The sequence below is a fragment of the Hoplias malabaricus genome, chromosome 14 (assembly GCF_029633855.1).
Source record: "Hoplias malabaricus isolate fHopMal1 chromosome 14, fHopMal1.hap1, whole genome shotgun sequence".
Taxonomy (NCBI): domain Eukaryota; kingdom Metazoa; phylum Chordata; class Actinopteri; order Characiformes; family Erythrinidae; genus Hoplias; species Hoplias malabaricus.
In genome coordinates, this window is record NC_089813.1 from 33,949,266 (window position 1) to 33,960,719 (window position 11,454).

Sequence of the window (11,454 nt, forward strand, 5' to 3'; positions counted from 1 at the left end):
AGTCACTGTTCGGTATTTTAGAGTACTGTATTAGTTGGTTTATTTATTTAATTTCCTCTCAAAACAATTGTATTAAATACAGATTATTTACATTTAATACAATTGTACATGACTGTACAATAGTGGGCCCTTTATGAGAGAGCACAAACCTCATGCTTTAACAGCAGTACATATGATAATGGGTTTGCATATTGGGGTCATATCAGTACTTTGGTACGCTCTTTTTATAGTAATGTGTACACATTTTTGGAGATCTTGCCCAGATATAAATTAAATGCTGGACCCAAATGTGACCTACATCTGCTGTTCACTTGTGGCTTAAAAGTGGCACAGATCTGGTGTGCATGATTTTGTCAGCATTTTTCTCTTTGTATTTACATCTGTCTGTTTCTCACACACAAGCACCAATCAGTCAACATTATGACCACCTCTTTATTTCTAGACTCACTGTCTATTCTCTCAGCTCTGTTGTCCACAGGAGACAATTTCCCACTGGAGTCAATCTGATATAGCGCCCTCTAGGGTCACAGAACTAGACGGTCACAAAATTCGGTGTAACACCGCCTATTTTCAGTAAATGTACTCCGCTGGATGGAAAGATGAGGTATTTTGTCAAATTATAATAACTGTAGTTTGTTCTCTGATCCTCGACGATTAAGAAAATGAAGTTTAAGAGATTTTAGGACGTTGTTTGTGGGCGAGGGGGGGGACCCGAATATTCGTTGAATATCCAGTATGAACCTAACTTTACCGAGCTAACGAACGACGAAAATGAAACTAACTTTACAGCATCTTGAGACATTTTGAAAGGAACAGGATGAGTTTATTTTTTATGTATTTGGGGATTTCCATCCAAAACGTTGGATGCCCATGTGTTTAGGGTAATAACAGTGTCGGCTGAAAAATTGCGAAATGCATAGTAGTCGCGAATAAACTTAAGATGAAGTAGGTCTCTGTGATCTGGGATAGCATTTTACTTTCTTCTCAAAACCTTAAGAATAACTACGTCCCAGTGCCAGGCTACTTACAGTGCAGTGAAAGCCTAATATGTAAACGGCAAATTAATTATAAAGTCACGCTTGTGCATAACTGATTCAGACCTTTAACACACTATACTTTCAATACGAACAAGAGGAAATGGTATACTACATAAATTTCCAGAAATTTTCCATTGTACCTTACCTGCCATTTTGTACTGTTTATTTCCTGTGAAATGTGAAATATGTTGATATGTCAAGAGTGTCAATATGGACGTTGTCTTTTTTTTTTTAGTGAAGTTCTGAAATCTATCCTTTTCTTCAAGTGGGTGACTGTAATGAAATGTGGTCCCAAATTCATCACATGGTTAGCTTTATGTAAACTCTCTCTCATAATGCTGTGTAGAGCATGTGGTAGTGCTGAGTATAGGATAAATGAAGAATGCTGCCCAATGTGTTTTGCAGGTAAGAAAATACATTGTAATTACATCGTTATCTAAATAAATTAATTCATTTATTCATTGTCAGTAACTGCTTATCCAATTCAGGGTTGTGGTGGGTCTGGAGTCTACCCGTAATCACTGGGCACAAGGTGGGAACACACCCTGGAGGGGGCGCCAGTCCTTCACAGGGCGGCACACACACTCACACATTCACTCACACACAAACACCTTCTGATATTTTTGAGTCACCAATTCACTTACCAACGTGTGTTTTTATGACCGTGGGAGGAAACTTACGTGGACACAGGGAGAACACTCTAAATAAATTAAGAGTAATATTTGTACATATATTTACATATATTGAAATTTGTAATTTACAGTATCTGGACTTTGTATTGTTTCTGAGGGATCACATGAGTGAAAACATTACATTTATGTTAGAATCCATTATTAAGTTTAGTGCAGATTGTGACTTTTAATAAGTATATTAATGTGTGTGACCTAAGTTAGAGTGCATTGTTTTTCAGGACATCGTGTGTATAGACACTGTTCAGGGGATTACAGCACAACGTGTGTGCCGTGTGTTAAATCGACTTACACTGCTTTCCCAAATGGTCTGACAAGGTGTTTACCCTGTACCATCTGTGATGAAGGTAAACACAAATGTACATCTTCAGCTGAATCAGTACTGAATTAAAAGTGATATGACATTTTTTAAAAACCAACAGAGTAGAAGTATATAATACCAGGTCAATTATTTATGTACTGAGTAACTTACAGAGTGAAACTTACAAGTGAGTAACTTACAAGTGAAAATAATATATATTATATATATATATATATATATATATATATATATATATATATATAAGTACATGTTAAAAAGGTTGTGCCTAATACATCCAGACCTGATGGAGGATAGAGAGAAAGAAGAACTTTAAGAGACACTGAAATTTGTGTGAGGGGCTGTAAGATCAGTTTTCCCATGATTTATTTTAATCTTCTGAATAAAAGTGTGTCTGATTGTGGAGTGAAACCTGTCCCCAAGGTTCTCCTTTTAGGGTGCCATTGTTACAAGTGGTTGTTTGACCACGGGCACCCAAAATTTGACATAATAATAAGGTCATAAAAATGACCATTTATTTACTAATATTCTTCAGTATTATCATTTGAAATGGGTGTTTTTTCTTTCCTCCAGGCAGTGGGTTACGTATAAAACAAAAATGCCGTCCAACTACAGATGCAATTTGTGAACCTCTGCCTGGACATTACTGTTTGGAACCAGATGGTCAGAACTGCAGAAAAGCAATGAAACATTCCAGTTGTCTGCCTGGACAATACATCAATCAAACAGGTGACTATATACCACTCCTGCCAAATCTCTCAGGGCTGGCAATGTTTGCAATGAAGGCTTTTTCAGTGGGGAAATTAACTTAGAATGTAACTTGACATCTAACATTTAAGAGTTTTATTTCTGTGGTCACCTCATGTATAACCCCAAATCCAATGAAGTTGGGACGTTGTGTAAAATATATATAGAAACAGAATATGGTGATTTGAAATCCTTTTCAACCTATATTCAGTTGAATACACTACAAAGACAAGACATTTAATGTTCAAATGGAAAAAAATATATATCGCCCCACAATCCTGACAGAATGACCGACCTTCAAAAGGATGGAGCTAACACAGCCATGTCACTGGATAAAGCCCTTAAACAAGCAGAGAAATCACTGGCCATAATGGTGGGTGATTAACCTGCTATTTTACAGTCATTCATGGGAGAACCCGTAGATGGCTCTGGCTGCTCTGGGTATCTATACAGGATTGTGCCCAAAATTAATCAGCTTCAAAAAATGATCCTTAACCTGAGAGATTATGAGAGGAGTCTGTGGCGATTTTTCACCATCTTGAAATTTCCCCCAAAAAGATGTGGGACACATTAAAACACATTAATGTGTCCAGAGTAAAAGTGCCTGCACATTTATATGCAATTTCTAATCCCTCTATTGGCCCAATATATAAAAGTAGAAAAATGTGTCACCCTTCTGCCAATACATGATGCTACATATATCCTGCTTAAAATTTCAGCACCCCTAGATTAAAACATCTGTGCAACAACAGTGTAGCATTATGTGTTGCAAATGATCTGTCCAGGTCTGAACGTGTTTCTTTGCATGTGTCTTTATGTCTCTACAGGCACAGCTTTTACAGACACTGTATGCAACGACTGTGCAAATGGAACATACTCAAATGGCTCTTTCACAATCTGCAGAATGCACACAAAGTGAGTATGGATTGAATATTATATGTTCAAATGTGTGTATTATTCAAGTGCTGAAATCAGGTACTTGAAGCTGCACCCTTTCGTGGATGCTGATGCAGTATAATCTCTGTAGAAATACAAGGAAATACAAATCTTGTACTTTAGAAATGACTAAACATCCAGCATCAGTACCTGACTTCACTAATACTACCATTTTTCCCAGAAGAGTAAAAGCTGCTATTGCAGTAAAAGGAAACAAGCTATATATAGTTTGAGGGGAAATGCTGGATTAGCACTGTGTCCATCAACCTTTGTGGATATGTATTGTATCATCTGCATGTGGGCTTGTTATTGTGTGTCTAAACAAATTTTGTATTCTTCCTGTTTTTACAGATGTGAATCTATGGGGCAGATAACAGTGGCCGTGGGAACACATTCAAATGACTCTGAATGTAAAATATTTACCATAATCCCCTTCTCTTTACTAGTGTTATTAATGTTAGGATTGACATTACGCATTTTTTATGTAAAAAAAAACAGAAACAAACGAATGGAGGCAAGGCAAGGAAAGTTTATTTATAGAGCACCTTTCATACACAATGGCAATTCAAAGTGCTTTACAGCGCAATACAGAAAGATTACAGTAGAATTTAAAAAGTAAAAGAAAATAAAAACAATTAGAAAGTATAAAATAGAATTTAAACAGAATGTAAAAAAAATGGTTCCAGGTGCAGACAGCACAGTGACTGAAAGCTGCCTCCCCCTGTGTGGTTCTGACCCGGGGCACCACTAACTGACCAGTCCCGAGTGATCTGAGGGGCCTACTGAGTTCCTACACTTCTAGAAGATCTGAAAGATTTGAGAATGGTCTGTAGTTGTTCAGGGGTTCGTTTCCCAACTTACATAGTTGGAACGATGCAGTTGCGATGCAAGTGCTTCTCAAAACAGTCGTTGGAACTATCAAGGTAACTACGTTGGTAACTTGCATAGTCTGAACCATCATTAAACGACACAGGTGTTTCTCAAAACCGCAGTTCCACCGAACGTCCGCAACACTGTCATTAAGTTGTGTAGTTGGAACTACAGTTTCAGGTCTGTGGCTAGAAGCTTAGTTCCTGGTGACTACATCATCGATGACAGAAGACACAGTAGAATTAGGGTACTGTATAGCGTGTGTATGTGTGTGTGTATATATACGTACACACACACACACACACAAATCATAAATAAAAAAAAGCTGCAAGCAACTATTCCCGGGGTCCAAACCTGTATTCGCTGGTAGATGAACAACGTGCCAGCATATGAGCTTTCCTGAGATAGAAGGGGAGTTTTGGGGAAGTTTGTGTAGTGTTTGTAAGGTGGTCCTTGGTGTTCTGGCGTTTCTGTGGAGATGTAGTGTGAGATGGAGGAGTAGCGGATGACAGAGACAGCATAGAGCACAGAAGTCACTCTTGAATTGCACCCTGGTTTCTCACCCTAATGTTCTGGACCCCCAAACAGCAGATATGATGTGGAGTTGCTTGTACTGGGGTCCGTTATCTGTGGACACAGGACACTGTCTGCTGGATGTGTTTGATTGTGGTCTATTACCAGTCCAGCAGTGATGCTGAGAGATTTACAACTCCAACATCTAAGTCATACCTGCCGTATGGGAGTCCTGACCATTGAAGACCAGGATGAAAGCAAGCAATCTTTGCAGAGCAAGAAGGTAGCATATGACATTTCCTGATAAAGGAGCCACACTTTAAGATAGATTTTGTAGTACTTTTAAATGTGATCCTTGGTGTTGTGGTGTCTCAGCAGAGTTGGATTGTAAGAAGAAGGGGTAGTGGATGAGTGGGTGAATTTCTGGTCTGCAGACAGGTGAATGTGGGGCTTGGGTTACAGAGACATCACAGAGCACAGAACTCACTCTGGAATTTCACCCTGGATTCTGATCCAATGTTCAATGGGCTGATGAGTTCCCAGACTGAAGGTATTCTGTGTTCCAGGGGACAGCCCAGCCTTGGGAGAGAAATGGTTCTCTATAGAACCCTAAACACTTGAAGAACCTTAGTAAGATTAAAGGTTTCTTTGTATTATGAAAGTGTTCTTCAGACTGATGGAAAATGTGCTGTAGATGGCTCTATATAGCAACATTTAGAAAAGGGTTCTATATGGCACCTAAAAGTGTTCTTCTATTATGACTTCAAACTTGTAACAATAAAGGCACAATTTATGGTGCCATACAGAAGCGTTTTCTACAATGTGCTCTATAGAACCATCTATACCACATTCTCCATCAATCTGAAGAACACTTTCATGATGCAAAGGAACCTGTAATCATGCAAAGGTTCTTCAAGTGTTCTATATAGAACCGTTTTCTTTACTAAAGAACCCTTGTAGAACCATTTTTTAAGTATGAGATTAGGGCATAAACATATAGCAGTTGTTTTCTCACAGATTTCCCACCTGCTCTAAACTGTTTAATTACTACAGGACTCACCCAGAGGTAAAAAAAAAAAGTTCAAACAAAGGATGAAATAAGTCAGAGTACAACTGGCACTTTAACTGTACCATTTGTGTGTGTGTAAAAAGATGCTATCATGTTGGTATATACTACAAATATATATATCAGAAGAGGTAACGTAGAATACTTTACAGTACTTTAGTGAATCAATGTTTAATCAGTAAGAGCTTCAGTTGCTGTTATAAAAGCAACACAATGAACGCTCTGGGGTCTCAAACCCACCTCTGTGCGATACAGAAATACGTGGCTTTCACGTGTAGCACACTGCGCCACCGAGGAACACTGCTGAGAGCTCTCGCCGTCATATTTATAAACTTTTGTAACATACTTAATATATATTTTTTATAGTGATAAATACACTGAAATATTATTTTTTTGTTACAAAACAATCTTTGTCTTTTATCACTTTTTGTCTTTGTTTTTTATTTTATTTAAAAATATGCATTTATTTTTAATTCAAGTTAGTATGTCCCCAGATAGACAACAGAAGACTTCCTTCATAAAGTGTGCAGGCAGCACGTCTAATATGCATGTGGAGGGTTTTAGATGCTGTACAGTTTTCTCTAGAGTTTTCAGATTAATAGCAATGAATTCAGACAGGGTACATTTCAGATTTTGAGGCTGTATCAGCTCTGCTGTCAGGAGACATAATTGAAGATCGTTTGCTGGATATTTAGAATTTTATTGCTAAAGAAAGCTGCAAATTCATTACATTTTTCCACAGAGAGTAGTTCAGGGTTTATCTGTGGTGGTGGATTTCTCAGCCGATCAAATATTGTGAATAATGAGTGGGCGTTGTTAGAGCTTTTACTAATGATCTCAGAGAAGTAGGTTTGTCTGGCCTTTGTAACTTCCAAATTGTATTTTTGGAGTTTCTCTTTATACATTTCCAAGTGAATGTGAAGTTTAGTGTGCCTCCATTTACGCTCAGCCTTTCTGCACTCATTTTTCTTGGATTTTACCCCCATGCTGGATCACCGTGGTGCTTTCTTCTTACAAGATACAGTTTTTGTTTTCAGAGGGCCCAAACAGTCAATAATATTCTGAGCTTTGGAGCTTTGGACAATACATCAATCAAACAGGTCACTATATACCAGTCCTGCCAAATCTCTCAGGGGTGGCAATGGTTACAATGAAGGCTTTTTCAGTGGGTAAATTAACTTGACAGTGTCATCTAACATTCAAGAGTTTTATTTCTGTGGTCACCTCATGTACAACCCCAATTCCAATGAAGTTGGGACATTGTATAAAACATATATAACAACAGAGTCAGAATATGATGATTTGCAAATCCTTTTCAACATATATCCAGTTGATTACACTACAAAGACAAGACATTTAATGTTCAAATGGAAAAAAAAATATTGACTATAAAGATTGACTCATTTTGAATTTGAGGCTTGCAACACGTTCCGTAAGATTTGGGACAGGGGAAAGACTGGGAAACTTGAGGAATGCTCAAAAACCTCCTGTTTGGAACGTTCCACAGGTGAACAGGTTAATTGGAAACAGGTGAGTGTCATGATTGGGTATAAAGGGAGCATCCCTGAAGGGCTCAGTTGTTCACGAGCAAGGACAGGGTGAGGTTCACCACTTTGCAAAAGAAACAAAGTTTATCCTTTTGAACATTAAATATATTGTGTTTGTAGTTTGTTCAATTAAATATAGGTTGATAAGGATTCGCAAATCATCGTAATCTGTTTTGATTTGTTTTACACAACGTCCCAACTTTATTGGAATTGGGTTGTAGAAATACCACCAGTAACCACTATATTCATAAAGCTTTCTTTCTGTACAGGATCTGGAGAGCTTTATCCAGGAGTTCATTATGAAGGTCTACTTTAATGTTTCTTTGGCTCTAAATCAACAATCAACTGTGGTCATAAACAAATAAATTGCCATTGAGTCACCCTCACAGATGTTTTGAAGAGACACCAGCTTTATCACTACTCATAAAATTCTTGACATTTTTCACCCTTCAGTCGTCAGATATTTTATTTTAAGTGCAGGAGTTCCAGAATAAAGAGTATTGTGAAGTTTACGGAAGTTGTACTGACCAGATCACTAGCTGCTTCTCTCTCTACATGGCTCTGGCTGCTCTGGGCATCCATACAGGGTTGTGCCCAAAATTAATCAGCTTCAAAAAAGATCCTTAACCTGAGAGATTATGAGAGGAGTCTCATCACCATCTTGAAATTTCCCCCAAAAAGATGTGGGACACATTAAAACATATTAATGTGTCCAGAGTAAAAGTGCCTGCACATTTATATGCAATTTCTAATCCCCCTATTGGCCCAATATATAAAAGTAGAAAAATGTGTCACCCTTCTGCCAATACATGATGCTACATATGTCCTGCTTAAAATTTCAGCGCCCCTAGATTAAAACATCTGTGTAACAACAGTGTAGCATTGTGTTGCAAATGATCTGTCCAGGTCTGAACGTGTTTCTTTTTGTTTGTGTCTTTATGTCTCTACAGGCACAGCTTTTACAGACACTGTATGCAACGAATGTGCAAAAGGAACATATTCAAATGGCTCTTTCACATTCTGCAAAATGTGAGTATGGATTGAATATTATATGTTCAAATGTGTGTATTATTCAAGTGCTGAAATCAGGTACTTGAAGCTGCACTCTTTTGTGGATGCTGATGCAGTAGAATCTCTGTAGAAAGGCATGAAATGGAAGGAAATGCATACAAGGAAATACAAATCTTGTCCTTTTGAAATGACTTAAAGATGCTTGTAATCCAGAACTAAACATCCAGCATCAGTACCTGACTTCACTAATACTACCATTTTTCCCAGAAGAGTTAAAGCTGCTATTGCAGTAAAAGAAGACAAGCTAGATATAGTTTGAGGGGAAATGCTGGATTAGCACTGTGTCCATCAACCTTTGTGGATATGTATTGTATCATCTACACGTGATCTTGTTATTGTGTGTCTAAACAAATTTTGTATTCTTCCTGCTCTTTACAGATGTGAAGACTCTGAATTTACAGAAAGACATGTTATAAAATTTATCATAATCTCACTCTCTTTATTTGTGTTATTAATATTAGGATTGACATTAGTCTATTTTTATGTAAAAAAAACAAAAACAAAAAAATACACTTTGAATCACTGTGAATATACAGGGGTTATACAATGAAACTGAGACACCTGTCATTGTAGTGTGGGAGGTTTCATGGCTAAATTGGAGCAGCCTGGTGGCCAATCTTCATTAACTGCACATTGCACCAGTAAGACCATGTGCATCCAATGGTTCAAACATTGTGTCCTGAAGGCGGTGCCGTGTATCAGGACGACAATGCACCAATACACACAGCAAGACTGGTGAAAGATTGGTTTGATGAACATGAAAGTGAAGTTGAACATCTCCCATGGCCTGCACAGTCACCAGATCTAAATATTATTGAGCCACTTTGGGGTGTTTTGGAGGAGCGAGTCAGGAAACGTTTTCCTCCACCAGGATCACGTAGTGACCTGGCCACTATCCTGCAAGAAGAATCGCTTAAAATCCCTCTGACCACTGTGCAGGACTTGTATATTTCATTCCCAAGACGAATTGATGCTGTATTGGCCACAAAAGGAGGCCCTACACCATACTAATAAATTATTGTGGTCTAAAACCAGGTGTTTCAGTTTCATTGTCCAACCCCTGTACTGTATCACTGAATATATTGTAAATATAATTTATTGTATATATATATATATATGTATGTACTGTATAATTTGTAAGTAATGTAAATGTATATTTAAATAAAGAGAAATAATGAGAAATATACATTTCTTTTTTTAATTACAGTGCAACAACCTATGCTTTAAATACTAAGTGGAATGCATTATGAGATACATATTGTACATTGAAGCTGGACATCATTCTTACAGACTTAAAATAGTAAGCTGCAGTGACTCAGCATTTTGTCTTGGTTTGCTAGTCTATTTGTCCTCGAACCTATATCTGCACAAGTTAAAACAGTGATATAGCAGACTTCACAATGAGGACTAAATCATGATGGAGCTGGAGGGTTATTTAATGAGTATTTGGATGTATAAAAGGAATATGTTTTACTGACTTGCTCTTGTAAAAATGGTCTTGGAATGCTGTAACATGCCTCCAGGTTTAGGGTTATGTTGAGTACAAAAGTTGCACAATACTTCAGGTGCAAACAATGGAACACAAACTCTCTGTTAGTAGACTATATTTACATCACAGGCATAGTTAGTTTAAAAGCTGCATGGACTTGGAATCCAGATCTTCTTGTTTCTTTAACAAGATTTTCTTGTTTCTTGTTTTTTTTAATCAACCTTTTCCCTTTATCTGCTGATCTGTCACTAATCAACACATTCCATCATTTTGTACTCTCATTATCAGTTACTGACGCAGTGTGCACAGCCTCTTTTACCCATTACAAAAGACTGTATGGTTCAGATGTTAATCTTGAGCTTACACTTAAGTCATTACCGCAAATGATTCAGCAAATACTATTAAATTAACAAGGTTGATATTTTTGACATTAATGAACAGAAGTGAGGATCTGTATATGAACACTTGCAAATTAAACTGATCTAAACCTGTGGTCTTATTATTCAGCTATTCCTATTAATATAGAACTCAAATTTTGTATAATCTATGGTCCTACAAATTTGGTGCAGCAGGTAGTGTTGCAGTCACACAGCTCCAGGGGCCTGGAGGTTGTGGGTTCGATTCCCGCTCCGGGTGACTGTCTGTGAGGAGTTGGTGTGTTCTCCCCATGTCCGCGTGGGTTTCCTCTGGGTGCTCCGGTTTCCTCCTACAGTCCAAAAACACATGTTGGTAGGTCAATTGGAGACTCAAAAGTGTCTGTAGGTGTAAGTGTGTGAGTGAATGTGTGTGTGTTGCCCTGTGAAGGACTGGCGCCCCCTCCAGGGTGTATACCCGCCTTGCGCCCATTGATTCCAGATAGGCTCTCGATCCACTGCGACCCTGAACTGGATAAGGGTTACAGATAATTAATGAAATTAATAATAATCAGTGAAATAGATATGATTCACAATACTTAATAAAATATTAATTTCCATGAAGTCATTTTTTCCTGTAATTTTAAGAGATTGTGACAGCTACAAATAAGTGATTTAACTTAACTGTTTTGGAGATGCTTGTTGTTTTTGGAGAGTGATCAAGTGTGTGACCTCTTGAGAATGAAGATGCACGGTGATAATCTCCACAGCTGATCACACCCTTCTTTTCTGGGAGACGTGCCTGCCCAGTCAAACA

The 11,454-nt window shown here is 37.8% G+C and overlaps 1 protein-coding gene across 2 annotated transcripts; it reads left to right on the forward strand.

The window, feature by feature from the left end:
• Positions 1 to 538: 538 nt before the first annotated feature.
• LOC136666045 (tumor necrosis factor receptor superfamily member 14-like) lies at positions 539 to 9,957 on the forward strand. Of its 2 annotated transcripts, XM_066644011.1 has the most exons (8): positions 539 to 604; positions 1,273 to 1,442; positions 1,948 to 2,073; positions 2,619 to 2,774; positions 3,620 to 3,707; positions 4,080 to 4,138; positions 8,675 to 8,753; positions 9,174 to 9,957. In XM_066644011.1, the coding sequence occupies exons 1-8, from the start codon at positions 600 to 602 to the stop codon at positions 9,343 to 9,345; spliced, it is 855 nt and encodes a 284-aa protein (XP_066500108.1). In that variant the 5' UTR covers positions 539 to 599; the 3' UTR covers positions 9,346 to 9,957. The 2 variants fall into 2 exon arrangements, with proteins under 2 accessions (XP_066500108.1, XP_066500109.1); XM_066644012.1 differs by lacking the exon at positions 9,174 to 9,957 and having other exon boundaries at positions 540 to 604; positions 8,675 to 9,158.
• Positions 9,958 to 11,454: the final 1,497 nt, after the last annotated feature.